The sequence below is a fragment of the Ananas comosus genome, linkage group 14 (assembly GCF_001540865.1).
Source record: "Ananas comosus cultivar F153 linkage group 14, ASM154086v1, whole genome shotgun sequence".
In the NCBI taxonomy this organism is placed as follows: Eukaryota; Viridiplantae; Streptophyta; class Magnoliopsida; order Poales; family Bromeliaceae; genus Ananas; species Ananas comosus.
Window position 1 is genome coordinate 4,499,278 of NC_033634.1, and position 21,446 is coordinate 4,520,723.

A 21,446-nucleotide genomic window follows, 5' to 3' on the forward strand; every position below is an offset into this window, starting at 1 on the left:
AGGAGTGGAGAGTGAAAGGTAACATGCCACGTGGCAAAAAATATTGTAGCTTCATATAAGTTTTAGATTTAGATACGGTGATTAAATCACCGTATTCATATTCACAGGTTAGGTGATAAAAAATATAAAAAAAAATACGGTGATCCAATGATTGAATCATCATATTCAGCTTAAAAACCTCACCTACAAGCTCACATGGCAAGAAAAGAATTATTTATGTAAATATGAATTTGTTATGACTATTTGTAAAAAAATGTTTTGAGGAGGCTAAATGCAAAACAAAAGCCTATTTTTAAATGATTTAAATATTCTTGTTTGTTTAAAAAAATTTCTTTAAATATTTTTTTTCTCTAGAATTTACTAATGAAATTAGATTTTAGAAAGATAATTTTGGGATTAAATGATAGATTTGAAAATATTTCATAGTAATAATAATAAGAGGCATAGAAGCAAAAGCTCATTTATTATATAGTGACAAAAAAAAATAGGGTAATTTTAGAGTAACCCTATTTGTGCACCATAAAAAGGAGTTGTAAAATTTTTTAGGATTTAAAAAGGCGTAAGATATACACCCTTAAATAGGATGCACATGTAGCTTCAAAGTTGAGCAAAAATTTGTCTGGCTAAATTGCATTTTTAGCCCTCAAACTTTTTGCAACAGGTGGTTGCATGATTCTTCAACTTCAATTTATTACAATTCTTGGCTTAATTGCAAGGTAAAATCACACAAAATTTATCTAAACTATGAATCATTTTTAACGGGCTACCTACTCTTTCAATTTATTTGATTTAAATCAGTTAACGTAAGTTTAGCTTTAAAATTTTAAATATTTTGTTTATTTTTATAGATTTAGTTAGCATCTATCATGCAATTCTTGCGACTATAAATTAATTTCTACCATAGCCCTTGTGAGATCCCTGGTGTTTGACTGTGGAGGCTTGTCGACAGCTCTGGAGAGTGTCGGGACAAGCCCGAGTCGCGTTGGCGTCAAATAGACGTAAAACGGACTCCGTCGGACGCGAGAGCAGCCTTCAGCGAAGAAATCTGCGAAATAGCAGATTTTCCTGCTTGTTGTACCGGTACAGCCATCATGGCGTACCGGTGCACTATACTGATGCCGCGTAATCTGCTCTCGGGTTGCTTCCTGTACCGGTACGCAATCCCGTGTACCGGTANTTTATGTACATAGTTGACTTAACTCGCAAGTGCGAGTAGCTCTGTATTTTGGATCTGAACTATGTATATGAAACTCTGTTTTATTTAGCTTCAGTTTTCTCTAGCAGCTCTCTACTACTGTTCGTAGTAGTGTTTGATTTACAGGTACAGCTATCGCTTCGTATACAGGGAAAATTTCTTTGTATACGGCGGATCTGTCGGCGTGCCCGGAGAACGTGTAATCCGGGGCGTGACAGCCCTAACCAGCTAGCCGGACCCCAACTGAATTTCCGGCCAGGCCGGGCCGTGCCGGGCCATTCCCCGACCCATTTGGGTCGGGATAAATGTGAATCGTGCTAGCCCAGCATGGCCCACATTGCACGCCAAACTGAAGGTAGCCAATGAAATTTCTCCAAGTAAGAGCCAAACTAAAATACTTAAAATTTCAGAAAAATACTTATCCAACTAAAATAAAACATGAATAGTAAATTAAAGACATTCTTGGATAATTTCTAAATACCACCTGACAAAGCAAGCATGACCTAATAGTATTGAAAAACACACTAGAATTATCTCTCAGCGCAGTCCGATAAAACACGCATGACAAGCTTATGAACTAAAAATATCATCTATAGCCCGACAAAACTTGTGAATTGAAAAACTATCATCACTATTTAGAATAGTTGGTTGTCAAAGTTAGCATGACCTAAATAATATCAAAAAACACACTAAGATTATCACTAAGCACAGCCTGACAAAAGTCACAAAACACGCATGACAAAACTTGTGAACCAAAAATATCATCACTAGATCCCGGCAAAATTCATGAACTAAAAAATATCATCACTACTTAGAGCAGTTGGTTGATACCTTTCTTGCCAGATTATGAAACCTGAATTTGAATCCTGCATGCGTAGACATTATCGCATGAAGCAGGATTCGAACCCGAGTCTCATTGCCCAGAAAGTAGGATACCAACCAACTGCTCTAAACAGTGGTGGTTTAAAAAGAAACTAATAAGATCTCTTAGCTGATTTCTTTCTCCACTTGATCATTTCTGCCATCTTTTCTCAACCTTGTAGAAGCTGTCTTCTTTAATCATCTCTAGCTATGCCATTTTCACCTGCTCTCTACTATTTTCACAAGGCTAAATAAATTTTCAACAATGTAATCCCCTAAATGTACTTCACAAATTCACAATAGAGTCATTTTCTATGAGAACACTTATTTAAGATTAACAATAAGTGCTGAAGGCCAAGATATGACATCCATATGATCTATAAACTTTTGGGGTGCTTAACCCCAGATCAAGTAAATAACTTCACTCAAAAGTATAAACTAAAAAGTTCAAATTTAAATCTAACATTTCAAACAAGTACAAACACCACCAGCAACAGCAAAGCCAGAAACTTGAACGCACAGTTAGTTTTATATGCAATAAGCTGCATCCATTGCAGTTCGATAATGAATACAATAAGAAAACAAGCGAAGTAGGTCTCAACGAGAAGACATATACAACTTAAACGATGATGCGTCTCATAATTATAAACTTAACTGACATAGAAATTTGCTGGCACATCAAGAGCTGTATACTTCACCAATTTCATTGAATATCCTAAAACTTATCCACACCAACACCATCTCTAAGAACCTCATATGCATCCCGACTCCTGGTTTTCTTTACCCCGGTCATGAAATGAACCTTCGACCCCTCGGTCTTAACACTAGTAACTTTAGCCCAAATCAACACTTTGGTTTTCATCCCTTCAATATCCGCAAACTTACCTTTCTCTAAATAACCAGTAATGGTGGTGAAGAACCGCAAAACAGAGGAGTCCTTGTAACCAACTTCGCAGATAGAGGGGACGTATACAGTAAGTTTTCCCGTCGCCTCGTTGAACTCATAGTTGGTGGCGTCTCGTGGGAAGAGGCCCACTGGCATGTCATATTCTCGAAGTAGGTCAGGCAAGGGTTTCTGCATCTTTCCTGCGATTTCCATTGTGCATTGAGATGAAGTGAAAGAAAACAAAAAAGTGTGTATCATTAGAAAGACCAATTTCACTATAGGCCATTTTGAAGTAGACAGCTCTAACTTTTTGTTTTGTTTTTTTTGTTTCCTTGCTTAACAGGCCAACAACTTTTGTTCATCTCAAATTTGGCATAATTAGGTCAGCTAAATTGGGGATTCTGTTTGTGGGCTCCTCCATTAACTGTTAGCCTGCTAATGGATGCATTTATTCCATCAGCTAAAGAGAAGCAGAGCTTCTAATTTTACTGTAATCCCCAATCCATCTGACAGTACAGGCTTAAATCAGAACGATAAAAAAAATCTCATGTTTCAATGAAAAAGTAAAATAAAATGAAGTTGAGGAATCTATTTCAATTGCCTTAGGCCCTTAACTGACATGTTCTCAGTACAATTTTACTCACAAAAAAAAAAAATAAAAAAAATCCACATACACATCTCATACTGTTCTTGACACAGACATAATCAGAATTCTTGAAGCAGTCTCTTCATGCAAGAATTAAATAGCAAGTTATAGATCTCAGATATGCGAAATCTTTTCCCAATATGTATTGTAAATATCCGGCAACAATATTTGATGGCTAAAAATATATCGAACTTCCTGTATTTCATTTTTCCTATATGCAGCTCAATGATGATAAATTAGAAAGGCTCCAGGACTTAATGAAAATTGCACAAGTGACATCACAAAGAGCCTATCATATATAGCATCTACTCCAGAACTTTGAAACAATTAAGCATGCTAAGCGAATAATGAGGCAGAATGTCATTTAAGATGAGAATCTCTTCGCAGTGGCTTCGAGTCTCAGTGAGAGGGTCTTGAGATACGGCCGCAGGGGGGCAAACTCCCACTTCACGAAACAGTGAAAACAAAGAAAAAAAGAAAAAAAAAAAAAGAAGACAATATCTTTGGAATAAGAGGGGACAATCTACTCTTAAGAAGAACAAAAGGATGTGAATTGTGGATTTCTCAAACCCGATGGAATCACTTTTCAATTGTCAACTAATATATAAGCAAGACGAGTGGAAAAATTGGAGGAGCTCATTACTACTGAGATGTGCCAAACACATGACCAATAAGGCTTTTGTTAGAACTAAAACTTTCGGTTTTAGTTCTAACAGCTTTCTTCCTACCACTCTTCTCAACCTCATGTAAAGATCCTAACCTTTAAATTTGAGTTATTAATGTATGTAGAACTTCTTCTAGAATGAAGAATGTGTCATATTTCAAACCAAAAGACAAATGCGCAAACAATACTCACAGAGAGAGAGAATGCAAGAGAGAAATCACAGGTAAAATCTGTACCTTTGATCTTGTTGACCAACCATTTTGTTCCCCCTTCAATGCTGTTCGAGAGTGACTAAATCACAATGCAAAAGCTCACATCAGTCACAAACAAATCATCGGTTTCATAGCTATCTCTACTCACAACATGAGATCATATAAGGTTCAATTCCAGATCAGAAACTAGGACGGAATTCCAAATCAAACACTAAATCACAAAATTATCCATTTCAATTTACAACTTTCCCTTGCAACAACAAATTGTGAGAAAAATAACCCTAAATATGTAATGCAGCTTCTATCCGAATTCAAACGGCAGCTTAAATATTAAAAGACCTAGCATTTTTTAGGGTAGTAGAGATGCATTAAATGTACGATTTCATAGCAATCTTCAGTTACAAAATGCCATATTTATAAGAACCAATCCAAATTCAGAATCCTTAAGAGCAAAAATTCCAAATAGAACACTAAATCCAATAAAGTCCAATTCAAATTACAACTACCCCTAGCAAAAGCCAACTCGTAAGGAGGCAAAGGAAGATCTACGATGTAGTGTAGATTCTATCCTAATTCAATTGCACCTTTAACGTTTTATAAACTTAACATTTTTTAGGGTAACAATGAATTAAATGTACCATTTTGTAGCAATCTTCAGTTACAAACTGTCATCAATATAAGATCCAATTCAAAAAATCAGAAATTCGGAGGCAAAATATTCCAAATCAAGCACCAAATCCAAAAAATACCTAAATCAAGTTACAATTTCCCCTTGCAACAACCAATTTCTAAGAAAAAAACCTACATTTTTTTTGGGTAGCGATGAATCAAATGTATGGTCATCAGATACAACAAGACATCTACAAGATCCCATTCAAAAAAATCAGAACTTGGAGGTAAAACATTCCAGATCAAACCCTAAAACCCAAAAAATCCAACTTAAATCACAAATTCGACTCGCACCAACCAAACTCGAAAGGGAAAACGACATTGCGATAAGAAATTCGTGCCTCAAATTTAGGAGATAGGAAGAAGAAGAGGCTCACATTGATGTCATCTCCCACAGAGGATATCTCCTTGTTGGCTTTTTGGCTAAACCAATAGGTTCCCACCTTGTTGAGTATCTGATCCATCTCCCTCTCCCTCTCTCCTCTTCCTCTTCTCCCTCGCGCGATCGATATCGCTCCGATTCGTCGGAGATGGGATTCCCCCCGTTCCGTCGAAGGGGAAGCGAGAAACGAGGAGAGAAACAGACAGAGAGAGAGAGAGAGAGAGAGAGAGAGGGGGAGGGAGAGGAGGATTTGGGGATTGGTTGGCGTCCGTGAACCCGCTAAGACATTAAACCCGATCCGATCAAAATTACCGGGTTTAAGATAAGAAGAGAGCTGATCTGATATCCGAGGCAGACTTGCTTCACCGAAAATGTTGTTTTAAGTCGAAGTAAATTGGGTTGTAATTTTTAATTATATTAATTATATCAATTCATAAAATTGGAGCTAAAAATTATAACAAATTAAAATTATGGACCAAAATATCACACGTCTCGTAATGTGAGGACCAAAAGTGTAATTTATTCAGTAATAATTGTATAAAAATTGCTACGCAATAACATATGAAAAAGTCTACCTATACATCCTGTTTGGGGTCCTGCTTTCTCTCTCGTATTCTCTGAGTTTTTTTTCGCGCTCTCTGAACTCTCTCTCACACTCTCTGAGCTCTCTCTCCCTCTCGCCTCTCTCTATCGAGAGGAGCGCTTTTTGTTCTTGCCTCTCTCCATCAGGCAGGAGCTCGTCACTTACGCCACCGTTGTTTCGTCTTACACGTTCTCCTGTTGCTCTCTTTCGTATTCTATAGAAATCTCTACTCCAACCTTTCCGGAGCTTTCTCTTGCCATCACATCTCTTCATTAGTAGGGTTGCTTATAGGATGTTTCGTTCAGTTTTCCTGTTCATTGTAAGACTTGCCATGCGTTCATCCACTAAAAGGTGCTCAATTCTTCTTTTTTTTAGAGAGATAGATAGTAGCATACTATCCGCTTCGTTTATTTTATTTTAAAAATAAACTTATCTGAAAATATTACTCAACTAAGATTCGAACTTAGGACCTTAAGTACCAACCACCAAATCTTTGTCACTTGCGGTAGGAACGATTAGTCATAGGCACTCAAAATGAAAGACGATTTTTGACATCTTGACTATAATTCTCTAGACTTTTTTAATTCATATAATCTTATTCTTTTATTTTTTTATTTAATATAAAATTTTATATTTTTAGAATAAGTATCACTTTTATGTAACATATTTGAGTACGATACTTTTATTTAGGGTATACATGTAGCAACACTCATAACATATTTGTAAAGAAGTAATATGCCCAAAAAAAAAAAAAAAAAAAAAAAAAAATAAACGGTTCGGTTCCCTCTTGTTATTAGAATCCGCAAGAGGAGGAGCTCCGAAGTCCGAAACCGAGCTTCGATACCCCACGAGGCCTCGATCTCTCTCCCTCTTCGTGCGCCTCCTCGTCCTCGTCCTCCTCCTCTTCGAATCCGAGAAGGAGCTCGAGGTCGTCGGAGCCATGTCGCGGCCGAGGCCGAGACGAGGGGAGCTTCCCCCTCCTCAAGCGGTGCGTTTTCGCTTCCTCTTCTCGTTGATATAGCTCTTTCTTTTTGGTTCACGATCTCTTCGGTCGTAGTGGCCAGCTTTTTATCCAGGCGTTGGATTTGATTTCAGTTTGGGAAGAGAGAAGAGCGGTAGTTCTATTATGACAAATGTCGTACTTTGATATTAAAAACTTTGAATTCTTTGTCGTATTTCGCGAAATTTATGCTGATTTATGCCAGTTTTTATCAGGCAATTGCTTTTTTCCATTTATTTTAAGATGAATCAGGATAAGAATCATAAGATCTTACGTGGTTTTCAATCTCACTTGTCTACATACGCTACATCACTAGGTTTTAATCTGGGAGTTGGATTTGATTTGAATTTGGGAAGAGAGAAGTTGTGATCAAATGTCATAATTTGATATAAAAAAGTTTGTGTTTTGGTTGTATTTTGGGAAATTTATGCTAGTTTTTCTCAGGTAAGAGCCTTTTCCACTTAAGATGAATTAGTGTTAACATATTGCTTTGTTTTCCATCATCTCTGTCTATGTACACTACATCACTAGGTTTTGATCTAGGCTTTAGATATCAATTTGAGAAGTGAGACGAATGTTAGTTACTAATATGCGACCAAATGGCGTAATTTGATATAAAGAAGATTAAATTATGGTCGTATTTTTGGAAATGTAATCTGATTTATGCTAGTTTTCCCCAGTGGCCAGTATCAGGTCACAGTTGTTTCCAGTTAGTTTAAGATGATTTGGATAGGCTCTTCAGTTGTTTTCGATCCCTTCCATCTATGCCATGTTAATAATATAGGATTTGATCTAGGTGTTGGATTTTGATATCAATTTGGGATGAGAAGAATGCTAATAATATATGATATGGAAAAAGATTAAATTTTGGTTGTACTTTAAGTGCTGTTTTATACATTAGTTTTTCGGCACAGATCAGCTTATGCTTCCTAGAGAGCACAAATTCTCAAAACTTGTCTCTACTTTTACAAGAATAACTTTACTATTTGATTTTTTGTTGTAAAACAAGGAAAGCATGCACTAATCTGGGATTCAAATCATGCTGGCAATTCATAATTTTCAGCCTAATCAAATCAAGGGAATTCTCTTTTCTGTGTAAATTGATTACTGTTTCAAGTTGACATGCAGTTATTTGATTGATGGATCTCAATAGGGGAAGCAAGAAGATTGTTAGTACTACATAATACAGATTAAATGATAAAGTTCTATTTAAAAAAAAAAACATTGGTCTGCTAGTCTCCTTCAGTTGTGAAGTTACGGAGAGAAACTAAGTCCATGTTGTATCCAATTTCAACGTGCAGACTATGGAGAAATTAGAGAAGATGGTCGATAATGGAAATTACTATGAAGCACAACAGATCTACAAGTCAACTAGTGCGAGGTATGCAAATTTCTAGTACTGTATCTGAGCTATATTCTATTGCTTCTTTTGTCAAAAGCTTTTCTAATGATATGGATGAGGCTGCATGCATTTGATAGATAACTCCTGCTTTTTCTTTTTTAATCTGAGATGTAGCATATGAGGTTCTGAAATGAAGTTCGTTTGCTGTCAAAACTTTTTGATATAATTATGTCGTCAACCCCTATATTTGGTCAGTTAGTCATATTTAGCTCCAACATTGCTTCGAAAGGTACTGAAAATTATAAAAATACAGCAGATTGGCTATGCTCTTATGTTTTTAGAATTTAGATTGTGGTTTAATTTGCTTTTTATCACTTTGAGTAGTTATCATATATGCTTGCTTGTTAGCTTATACTGATGCTGACATCGATAGTTTGTTGCAGGTATATAGCAGTTGAAAGGTATTCTGAAGCCTTGGATATTCTTCAATCAGGTGCTTTAATCCAGCTGAACCACGTGCAGGTTAATTTCTTCCATTTGTTTTTTTAAAAATATCTACGAGAATTAAAACTCTAAGGCCTTGTTTGGTAATAGGATATAATGGGAATAACACATTTTATTCCTGCAATTTTGCCAAAAAAAAAATTTAAGGAATATTTAATTCTAGTCAAAGCTGGTTATTTTAGGTTATTCTAGAATAACCAGCTAATAACTATACCAGGGGCATTGAATTGAAAAGCTGCCTCGTTGTTTGGCCCACCTACCCTAGTCTACTCAGCCAAAAGCTTCTTTAGTTAAAAATTTTTGCAATATTTTATATTATTTTATATTAATATTTTCAATTAACTATATACCAAAGTAAAATATTTTATAATTAATTATTAAAATATTTTATAAATAATATGAATATTAAAATATTAAATATAATTTTCTTTTTCCAAAATAGTTTATTGTATATATTAAAGTTTATATGAAGTGTTGTTCATTTTTTAAAATATTCCATATAAAAGAGGCATACACAAGGGCAATATTGGTACTTTAGAAAAAATTCAATCTACTTTTTCCACTATTCTCTACTATTCTTAATAAATTTTCCAAACATAAATTTTCTTATTCTTCTAAATTCTCTCCAAACAGAAAATTCATTTTATTCTTCTTTATCCTAGAATATACTCTAAACCCCAGAATAAAAATATTTATCCTTTTAAACATTATTGCGTTACCAAACGCAGCCTAATTGATGTCGTTAAGAGTTGATGAGGCTGTCTGTTGTATCACAATATAGCCATAGGATCTTCTCGCTGTTGATTTTGGTTATATATTATTTGCAATGTGGCAAAGAATTATTATGGATTTAATTTGTGAATTGAGCAATTTCTGTATATAAGTTTATGATCATGTATTCATGAGTGTCGCCTAGTTGAGAACATTAAGATTAAGTGATGCAGGCCAAAACCGCGTTTAGAGGGAAGAAGCACAAGGATGGAAAGAAATGATACACGAAGAACCAATTCTTCGACAAAGACGAAAGTCTTATTAATCAATTCTAAAAACTCTGAGTACAATACCCGAAAGCCATGCCTATATATATATATATATATATATATATATATATATAGAAGGGCTCCTATACTCTTATGAGTATAGAGCCCTCCGTACTCATAAGTTGTTTTCGATGTTGGGGTTTTCGAATCGACGATCAACACCGTTAAACATGATCTAGAGTATTTGAAACTTCTAGAAAATAAATTTTGTAATTTTTCGAAATTATTATAACGTCCATCAAGCGGGTATAAAATGAACGGTTAAAATCGAACGACATTCTAAAAATGGATGATCGGATCCTTCAATTTAAGATCGGAGTTATTAATCTTTATTTAGGTAGTAAATAGAATTTTCTATCAAAAATTCAACATATTCTGATTCCTTTTTACCGTTAAACTAGCAAATATCTCATATCGGCCGTACAAAATTGTCAATTTTGTGAGCTTTTGATCATAAGGTAAATGATATCGAAAAATTATAAATTTTGATTTTTAGAAGTTTTAAATGCTCTAGATAATGTTTAACGGTATGGATCGTCGACTCGAAAGCTCTATCATCGAAAACAACTTATGAGTACAAGAACGATCGTACTCATAAGAGTATAGTAGCCGGACTCTATATATATATATATATATATATATATATATATATATAGGCTGGAATACTATCAATAGCACCAAGCTATTGGTGCTATTAGGTTTTCGGCCCTTAGATGAAAAAATGTACGGTTAGGATGACGTGGGCCCCTTAGGGTTGAGTAAGTTATTGTTTTAATAATATAATCTAACGGGTGAAAATAAATCTAACGGCGGAAAACTTGATAGCACCAATGCTTGGTGGCTATCGATAGTATCCCAGCCGGACTTTATATATATATAAAGTCCGCTGGGATAACTAATCGATAGCACCAAGGATTTGGTGTCTATATCAATGCCACGGAGGCGCCATGTCAGTGCACGGAGGCGTTCGTGTCAGTGCCACGGTGGCGCTGTGTCAGTGGATTTGCAAAAAAAAAGGTCGGGGACCAAATTGAAAAAAGGTGCAAAAGGTTGAGAACTAGTGTGAAAATTAATCGCCAGGGTAAATTTATAAATTTCAAAAAAAAATTAAATTTAAGATTTTAAATTTTAAAATTTAATTATGATTTTGGAAGATATTAAGTTTAAATGTACACTGGAATCAAATTCCGATTTTGTATTTAATTTTAAATTTTTAATTTTAGATTCAAATCACATTTGAATTCTAAATTCTAAATTTAAATTCAAACTTCGATTTGAAATTTCAAATTCAAAATGCTGAATTTGAATTCGACAGTTCTAAATATCAAATTTAGAATTGAAGATCAATCTTATAATTAATTTCTAAGAGAAAATCGAAGAGTTGTATAAAATATTTTTAAATTTACAATTAAGTTCAATTCTTGAGAGAGAGAATATAAAATCAAATCAAAATTGAGAATATTTTTAAGTTGAATTCTTAAAATTAAAATTTAATTTAGATTCAATTAAAAATTTAAATTTAAAATTTGAATTTCAATTCAAAATTTTAATTCAGCTTTAAATTCAAATTCAAAATTCTAATTTCTCATTAGTTTAAAATTTTAATTTTAATATTATTTTTGAATTTAAATTTAAAATTTACAATTTTTATATTTAGGGACTAAAATAAAAAATGTGCAAAGTTTAGGGATCTAAATTGACATGCAAAAGGTTGCCAAATAGAAGCTGACGTGGCGATTCTGTTAATTTTAATAATTTTTTTAACGGTTGGGACCTAATTGTAATAAAATCAAAAGATTAGGGCCTCAATTGCAAAAAAAAAAAAAGGTTGGGGACTCAAGTGAAAATTGGTGCGAAAGTTGGAGACTACCGGTGTAATTAACCCTTATTTTTACCCGTTAGATTATACTATTCAACCAACCACCCACTCAACCCTTGGGGGCCCACTTCATCCTAACCGCATTTTTCTCAATCCAAGGGCAAAAAAACTAATAGCACCAATAGCTTGGTACTATTAATAGTATTCCAGCCTAGTTCTATATATATATATATATATATATATATATAGAGTCCGGCTACTATACTCTTATGAGTACGATCGCCCTCGTACTCATAAGTTGTTTTCAATGATAGAGCTTTCGAATGGACAATCCACATCGTTAAACGTTATCTAGAGCATTTAAAACGTCTAAAAATCAAATTTTATAATTTTTCAATATCATTTACCTTACGATCAAAAGGTCACAAAATTGACAATTTTTAACGGCCGGTACGAAATATTTGCTAGTTTAACGGTGTAAAAGAATCAAAATTGGTTGAATTTTTGATAGAAAATTTTATTCACTACATAGATAAAGATCAATAACTCCGATCTTAAATTGAATGATCCGATCATCCATTTTTAAGATGTCGTTCGATTTTGACCGTTCATATCCGCTTGATGAACTTTATTATGATTTCGAAAAATTACGGAATTTATTTTCTAGAAGTTTCAAATACTCTAGATCATATTTAACGGAGTGGATCGTCGATTCGGAAGCTCAATATTTGAAAACAACTTATGAGTATGAAGGGCTCTATATTCATAAGAGTATAGTAGCCCTAGCCTATATATATATATATATATATATATAGAGTTGCTGTCTCTCAGGCGCACGGAGCCTCCGTGCTCCTGAGTCTTTTCGATGATGGAATTTTCGAATTGACGATCGGCTCCGTTAGACTTGATCTAGGGTATTTGAAGTTCTAGAAAATAATTTTTGCGATTTTTGGATATCATTTACCGAAAGGATTCAAAATCAATCATTTTTAATGGTTGATATCTGCCGTTTTCAAGTTTAACGGTGTAGAAGTATTCAAATCAGATGAAATTTTGATATAGAATTCTTTATACTATCTACAACAAGATCAATATTTCTGATCGAAAATTTTAGTGCTATATCACCACTTTTTATAGAATTTTTATTTTCTGCCGTTAAAAATTATTGATTTTGAATCCTTTCGATTGCTAGGTAAATGATATCAAAAAATCGCAAAAATTATTTTCTAGAAACTTCAAATACGCTAGATCAAGTCTAACGGAGCCGATTGTTGATTCAGTAATTCCATCATCGAAAATGGCTCACGAGCACGGAGGCCTCCGTGCTCCTGAGAGCACAGCAGCCCTACTCTATATATATATATATGCGATACCCATACTCTATCAGACGAAGATAATAAATCCTAATCTATCTCTAAACCTAATCAGATAAGAAATAATCAAATAATCTGACTAAAAATAGGAAACGAAGGTGGAAACAATTGAATTTCTGAAAATAATAAAAAAATACAAAAATTTCCGAAATAATCTAACAATGCAAAAACGGAGGTGGAAACAATTGAATTTGGATGCCACGCTCAGCTGGAATGGCTTTGCAATTCGACGCGTAGATCTTGAAAAGTGTTTTCGGAATTGGTATTGCATGTTGAAATTGGATACTTGAGCGAAAAGTTATGGCCGTTTAAAAATTTCTCGCACCGATTGTAAAAATTGCCCGTACTCAACGGAATTTTCGACTCAACGTGAAGCACCTGAAGGAGCATAATAATATGGAAAATAGATCTACATTCCACTAAAAAGTACCAAACCAAGGTTTTTGACCATATCTAGAGACCTTCTAAACTTCAAAATCCTTTGACATGATGTTTTTTGCAATCACTGCAGGTGACCTGTGGAGCTGAACTAGCCGCATTATTTGTTGAAACACTTGTCAAGGCGAAGATTCCTTACAACCAAGAAACTCTTGGTTAGGTTCTTTTTCATCGACGCCTGCCTTCATGTCTTGCTTTTAGTATGTTTATCTTGATTTGATTTGGAGCTTATTCGCTTTTAGCTTGGAAGGTAATTCTGGGAAGAGGATATTCATGCCAGTGTTTGAGTATTGTGCCATAGTGGAGTCATGTATTGCACCTTGCTTTATTTCTTTTTCCTTTCTTTAGAGAATAGACAAAATTGAGGACTCTTCCTTTCTTTCTTCTTTCTTTCCTGTGTTCTTACAATGGTCTTTATGGTCCTTTCTTGTTTATTCTCATCAAACTCCTTTTCTTTCTTTGAACCTTTCTTTCACTACTTGTATTACTAGTACTGCTGCAGAATGATTTGAACGATTTACTGGAAAATTGCCGAAAAAAACTATTTCTGCTGCATCTATGTAGGGGGTTTGATCTGAGCATCCCCTAGATGGTTTAAAAAAAAATTATAATTAAATTACTCAACATTAAAGTCCTCGTGGTGTTTGCCCTTTCAATTAAGCCCAATCAAAATCAACTTTTAATGGTTCTGCTCTGGCTGAATCCTTAAACCTGCTTGATTAATGATGGTGCATCATGATGATGCTTTGACAAAACAAATATTTTCTCAAAATGATCTGATTTGTGGAGTAAAATTTACATGGCTGTACCCAACTAGTTGGCAAGAAAAGATTAGTAATCATGCTAGATTTTTTTTTTTTTATGAAAATTATTAATTGCAAAGTTATAATGAAGTATTATTTCACATGGTAAACTATATTATGTTTTTGCTTTAGATTTTCTGTATGCTTGTTCTCTTAGTACGGTCCACAATCCCTCTATATCATATAAACTCTAAAATTTATTTCTCTTTTAACAAACATATTACGATATTAAATGGAATATGAACATATTCATCGATTCATTTGGCTCTTTTAAATATACAAAAACTAGGTACATGCCCTTTTCCTTTCTAACATGGTGTATTATCTACATATCAACCTTTCAGTGCATTTGCTTCAGATTCTGAGATCATGATAGCAAATTCTCTTTATAAAATTCTTTCTTAGATTGTCAAAGAGTTCCGGTAGTTCTCATCCCCTCTTTTATAAGTCTGTTTTTTTTTCCCCGATGCAAATGATCATTTTCTATAATCTAATATTAACTATTTATGTTTGTGTTCCTTATACATTTTGGTTGCCTTTCACCCTCAACTTATGTCATGAAGGCTACTCTTCACATAAACTAATTTCTTTAGTGGAGATTTTGTGATTTTCTTAGGCCCTTAATGCATGTTTGAACTAGCTTCTGCTTCTACCAGCTGCTAGCACCTTGCTAGACTGTTGGGCAAACTAATCAAACAGATTTGTTCAAGAATTTTACTGCAGCATGAAGCTGAAATGAGATTCTGAGCCCTAAAAGCTGAAGCTCTGGTTTCTTATGCCAAGAGAAGCTATTGGAGGGATTTTAATATAGTGCTGTCTCCTAATAGCACTACTCAAACAACACATTTTTAACAGTACTGTGCCTTAGAGTTGATCCACACAAGTCCTAAGTCAATAAATCACATGACCTTTTTTTCTCACTTCGGCAAAGATTGATATATTGAATTTTTCTTGAAATTTTAGGTTTTTTTTTATTTTGTGATTATAACTGATTATTTCACTCTAGATTCGATCGGCAAGATCTATGAGGCTTTCCCAAGGATATCGGTGCCACAACACCTTGAAGACGATGATGATGACATGCAGAAACTTTCTGAAGCTTTGGTGGCAGCAAAAGTACGTGTTGAGAGCTGTTCATCTTTCTTGAAAGCTGCAATCAAGTAAGCCTCTTCCTGTTTCTCCTATCCAATTAAAAAGTGATGATAAATTGCACATATTAAGTTGTATTTAGATTAAATTAGAAAAATCACTTCTGCGCTCGTACCCATATCTGAATTATCCCCTCACACTTTTGAACATGTCAAGGCTAATGGAAAAGCTGCTGCACTTGAGTCTTATGTCTCAATTACTTCCCTACATAAAAATTGCATCAATTGCTAGCTTGCTCGATAAAAATGTGTCAAATAAACCCAAAACTTTGGGATGAATAGGGAATTCAATTGCAAACCTTCATGCAATGAGTTGGCTTCAGTTCTATATCTGAACATTTTTCTAAGTTGCAACTGAAAGAGTAGATCTGAAACTAGATAAAGAAGATTTTCTTTCTTACTATAGCTATCAACATTGACAGTTTTATTGGATAATACATTGCATATATGTGAGTCTACTCCNGGTAGCTTCATTCATTTTTTTTTTTTTTTTTTTTTTTTTTTTTTTTTTTTTTTAATGCAGGAGGGTAGTTGAGAAACAAGGTAAAATGCAATGTTTTCTTTTTCTTTCTTTCTGTAATTTAGCCTTGTATAAGTGTAAGCCTTGCGTGTTACTTTGGTCTCAAATAGGTCCAGATATTCACAATTATTGTCAATTTCTTTTCCTAAACCTTCATGCATTTAAGTTGGTAGATGACGTTTAACACGGAAAAGAATCACATGAATGGAAAAATTTGTCTCACAAGTTGCTAAGTTCGATGGTTCTAGAAAAGTATAATATCTACTCTTTTGGGATTCCAGATCTGTGGCCCTGAAAAGAACTTAAATCCTTAGATAAAACCAACCATATTACATTCCAGCTCATCTTGATGGACTTCTGCACGCAAAATTTAACAGTTATTCAAAATTTTGGTCTGCGTGAGATGAGAGTAAAATTCCACAATGCTGAAATAGCAGCTGTTTGAATTGTACAGGAGCAATTAGAAAGAGGAAAGTGCAGGGGTTTTGTAATATAACCTTCTATATAATAGAGAAACTTAAAGCTTTCCTTTGATGATTTGGAACTCTGTTTGGTGAATTAACTTGGAAAGTCTATATCATGGATGGTAAAAGGTAACCATCACATGTACTTTGTATGACAGAACAGATAAACTAGGTTTCTAGAGATCACCTAAAAAGGTTGATTAGATTCCGCAACCTCTCTTTTCTCCTTCCAATTGCTTGGCGTTTTATCCTATTTAATATAATCTGGCGTCTTTTTTTTCCTCCCCCTTTTTGGAGAGATTAAGAGAATAATCTGGTGTCTTTTCAAACTTATGGTCTTGTGCATGTAGTACTAAAAATAGTTGCTGTCTTTTTGTAGGTGGTCAGCAGAGTTTGGGGATTTTAAAAATGGATCTCCTCAGTTGCATGAAATGCTGGCTGAATATCTATATTCAGAATCTCCTGAGTTGGTATGTTGAGGATAAAATTTACAGAAATCCCTGTACCATACTGATATTGTGATTTAGTCCCTAAACTTTTCACTCAAATACTTTAGACACTTCTCTTGCAATCCATCATCAGTGGTTATAAAAAAAAATTTAAAAAAATCTCAGTTTCTTCATGTAAAATGGCCATTTTAACGCTTCTGTAAAATGACTTTCTTGTTTCAGTGTACTTGAAACGGGGGCAGAAAGGTTATTTTAGGAGGAGGAAAATATCATTTCTTTTCAAAGTTTTTCAGCAGCCGGGGATGGAATTGCAACATAAGAGAAAGTTCAGGAGCTAAAGTGTTTAAGTAAAAGTTAAGGGACGAAGTTGCAATATCGGGATAGTACCAGGACTACTCATGTATTTACCTTCAAATCAATTTCAAGAAAGAATGTCACGTATTTTCTTGTAAATTCCTTGATGTGTTACAGGACATGGCTAAAGTTTCAATTTATTTTGTTCGTGGAAACAATCCAAAGAAGTTTGCGTCGACACTTGTGAACTTTATGGGCAAGGTAGGGTTTCCAAAATTTTTCATATAATAATATAACAAATTAAAGATTGTTTTGGTGAGAGGCTTTTTTTTGGGTGTGGGGTGGTATTTGCATCATTTAGTTATCATCAGAAAAGGTGAATCACTTGACGCTATACACATTAAATAATGGGCACTTTCCAATTTGCCTGTGGAACTTTTCAATCATTATATTGATGAATTTATATCAAATTCTGTTTATATGCTTAAAATTTCAATATTGTGACATCGTCTATAATGTTTGTATAATATGTCTAGCAGAATTTTGCTTTATCATAAAATTACCTTGTGTATGAGGCCTATTATTTATGTAACAGTATTTCCTGGACTTCCCTTTTCTCTAGCTGATCGTTATTCTTACAGTGCTATCCTGGGGAAGAAGATATAGCAATTACACGTGCAGTCCTATTGTAAGTTTCCTTTATCTATTATTCTCTCTTCATAAAATATATTGAAACAAACTTATACCGTAAGGTAAAAAACTTCAGGATGTGTTATATTGATATATACGTTAGTTGCAATCTCAGTTTAGTAAACGTGTACTGTCTAGTCTGGGATGCTGACAAAATATTCTTGAAGTGTTATTTAAGTATAAAAGAGTGTATCACTTATATGACATTACTTTGAAGGTACCTATCACAGGGGAATCTTAGAGATGCAAATATCCTTATCGACGAGATTAAAAGGCAACTAGAATCTAAACAGCTTGAATTCCCTCGCTCAGATTTGACCAAGTTCATCGACTACCTTTTGCAAACGTAAGTGTTCGCCTGTTATCATTTCAAAGATTATTTTAGTAACTTCCTTTCTTCCTTTTTTTAAATCTTCCCATTAATGTTAAAATGCTCTTCTGTGGTTATCATTGTTGTCCCTGTTCATTAGCCCCCAAATACTTTCATCATGCTGTTATGATTTATATAAATTAAATAGCATTGAACCTGTGAAAAATCATTTTTTCTTGCAAATGCCATGATCTATGAACTGGTGCTTAAATTGCTAACGTTCAGTTAATAAAATATTCTCATTTTGAGCTGATATTTTGGAATTTGATGCCTGTAAATGAAAATGATCAACATATTTGTATTTGTTATATTTTACAGGTTGGAAAGAGATGCTTTCCCCCTTTTTAAGATATTGAGAGAAAAGTATAGATCCAGTATAGAAAGGGAATCTTTATTTGGCGAGGTATCACTTAACATACTAATCGAGCATCCCTATTGTTGATATTATCTTTAAGGAAATCAATTACTTTCTGTATCTTTTTTTTTTTTGGCAAGTTGTTAAAAAGTATATTAAAATCATATATGAAAAGAGATATAATAGCTATTTCAGATCATTTTTTAATATTTTCAGTAGAATTTCCTCTTATTGTTTGTGTGATGCTTGCACAGTTGTTAGATGAAATAGCTGAAAGGTTTTATGGTGTGCGACGCAGAAGTGGCCTACAAGGCATATTTGGTGATCTTTTCAAGGTATGTTGCACTATTCATGACCATTTGGACATACTATTGCATCATCCTTTGGTTTTCTATTTGCCTTTGGAGAAGAAAATGTGTTCAGCTGTTGTGAACTTGAATAAATGAAACTGTAAGGGAAACCATAACGATAGGAGAGGAAATATGCAGACTCAGTTGGATTTGAATAAAGTCACATAATAGAGCTTTGTTGCTATTCCCATACCTGAAGCTGGTGCAATCAACACTGTTGAAATATATCCGTTCTAAGTTACAGGATATTTAAGTTGGAAATCAGGGGGAAAAAGAAAGATATTTTAAGTATATGCTTCCAAAAGAATCACTTATTTCCTGAAAATTTGCATTTACTTGGCGTGTTTGTGTTCATAGACCTCCCTTCAGATTTAGTAGTGACTAGTTCTATCCTATTCTACGTACATGAGAAATTTCTCTTTCTTGCTCGAAGGTTGATCATGAAGTTTTGGATTTAACTATTTTGGTCAATAGATGTTCTGAAGTTTTTGATGGTCTGCTGTATAACATTACACAAGAAGTTGCTGAAGTTTTATTTGGATGATATTTATCCAATGCCAATTTACCTAAATTATAGAAACTCATGAAACCTGTGGTGAAAGATAGCAACTGCTTAAGTTATTTTGGCTTGCAAAAATGCATAGCAAGTATAACTACCCTCTAGGGTCGATTTTGTATCTAGGATTGTATTAGATAGGATAAAACGAGCAATGACTGACGGTGGGGGAGGACGGTTTGGCAAGTCGTAGGTGTCAAAGGTTGTAAGAGATTGGTATTATCTAATCCAGTCATGTTCACTGTCTGGGATTATCAAATCCCACGTGAGAGATTGGGACTTGGGATTGAACTGGATTTTAGAAAAAGTCCCGTCCATTACATCGGACTCACCTTCTATCAGTTGTCATCTCCAACCCCTCCTAGTCGCTAAACCCTCCTCCTCCCCCAACATCACTCTTGTCCAATCCTCGCTGCCAAACAGGGCTTAGTCGTATTTATTACTCTATCTGCTACTAACTCTTAAATTGGATCTATTTCTCTCTGCAGATGGTGTAATTGCATTACCAGGTTGAAGATTTTTTTTCCCTCCACAATAATTGGCGAAATAAAATACCGGGGCATTACAATCTTGTCTCTTTATTGTGGATCAGAAGTTCTATAAATTGCAGAAATCGTATTAACGAGCAAAGCATCATAGTGGTGATTTGGATCAGAGAAGAACGTGGAGAGGAATACTCATTTTATCATTTGGTAAATTGCAAGTACTTCAAAATTTTTCAATGGTACATAAGTTGTGCGTCGCACTTATTGATCAGCTTTGCAAAGAACGCAATAATGTGATTTTTATTGTGCTTTTATCTCTTGCAGAAATTTACTTGGGGAAAGATATTAATTTGTTGACGGTGGACCATTTCAATGATTTAATTGGTAATAATTGGTTGCTTGTGACAAAATCTCACAAAAGTGATGGGATATTTGCACTGCAACTTCTTGTTTACCTTAGCGTCTGAAACAACTTCTCTATTTTGAGTTGTAGTGGTTTGGCAAAAAGTTGCAACTTTTCTTCATTTTGCCTATTGGGGAGCTGAAAAGAGCTTGTGGGCACGGGTTGAGACCTAATTTTATAATGCGGTGACTAAAAGTACTTATTTCATTAGTTGTAAGATTCAAAAAGTCAAAGTATTTTTGTTCTTTTTCACTTCAAAGCTATAAAATTATAGAAACAATGGTCATCGGAGAAGTATGTACACATATGCTTCTTCAGTAGCGGTTACCGTCGTAATTTAATAGCATAAAAAAAGAAAGAGTGAAAGTGTTTTGAAAATTTTGGACCCTCCAACGTATAATTAAAAAAAAAAAAGAGTGCTTTTAGCCACCACGCTGGCGAACTAGGCTTTAAATCTGCCACTCTATCGCTTTAATTAGTTATTTACTAGTTGTTATTTTGGGTTTCAATATTTATTCTGGAAGGGGTGATTCTTGGTTTGACAGTTCTAGGACGGATTTTTTAGTACAATAGTCTTTTCCTAAAATTTTATTCTAAAAACAGACCCGTTAAATTTTTATTTATAAATATAGTTCTATAAAAGCGGTGAATGGTTCACCGCTTTGAAAAGCGGCGAATCATTCATCGCTTTTTTTTTTTTTCTTACTTCTTTCTATATTTCTACGATGGTAAAAACGGTGAATGGTTCATCATTTTTATTCTTTTTTTATTCCTACTGAGAAGTTATGAATGCGGGCATTTAGAGGTTTATTTTTATAATTATTTTTTTAAAAAAATTATTTTTATAATTATAAAAATTGATAGAATTATTTATAAAAAAAATTCTTCTAGGACATCAATTTTCTCACCCTGTTTAAATCCTTTTTTTTTCTTTTATCTTTTAAC

At 34.1% G+C, this 21,446-nt stretch overlaps 2 protein-coding genes across 2 annotated transcripts; one reads left to right on the forward strand and one right to left on the reverse strand.

Annotated features, from left to right (window-relative positions):
• On the reverse strand, positions 2,562–5,747 carry LOC109720792 (uncharacterized protein At5g01610-like). The gene is made up of 3 exons (XM_020248105.1): positions 5,511–5,747; positions 4,489–4,543; positions 2,562–3,142 (listed from the first exon to the last, which is right to left on the reverse strand). Exons 1-3 carry the CDS (start codon positions 5,595–5,597, stop codon positions 2,772–2,774), a joined length of 513 nt encoding a protein of 170 aa, XP_020103694.1. The 5' UTR covers positions 5,598–5,747; the 3' UTR covers positions 2,562–2,771.
• On the forward strand, positions 6,942–20,455 carry LOC109720636 (Golgi to ER traffic protein 4 homolog). The gene is made up of 12 exons (XM_020247876.1): positions 6,942–7,086; positions 8,400–8,479; positions 8,884–8,962; positions 13,688–13,769; positions 15,424–15,577; positions 16,929–17,019; positions 17,470–17,553; positions 17,934–17,980; positions 18,200–18,328; positions 18,671–18,755; positions 18,962–19,042; positions 20,102–20,455. The coding sequence occupies exons 1-12, from the start codon at positions 7,039–7,041 to the stop codon at positions 20,108–20,110; spliced, it is 969 nt and encodes a 322-aa protein (XP_020103465.1). The 5' UTR covers positions 6,942–7,038; the 3' UTR covers positions 20,111–20,455.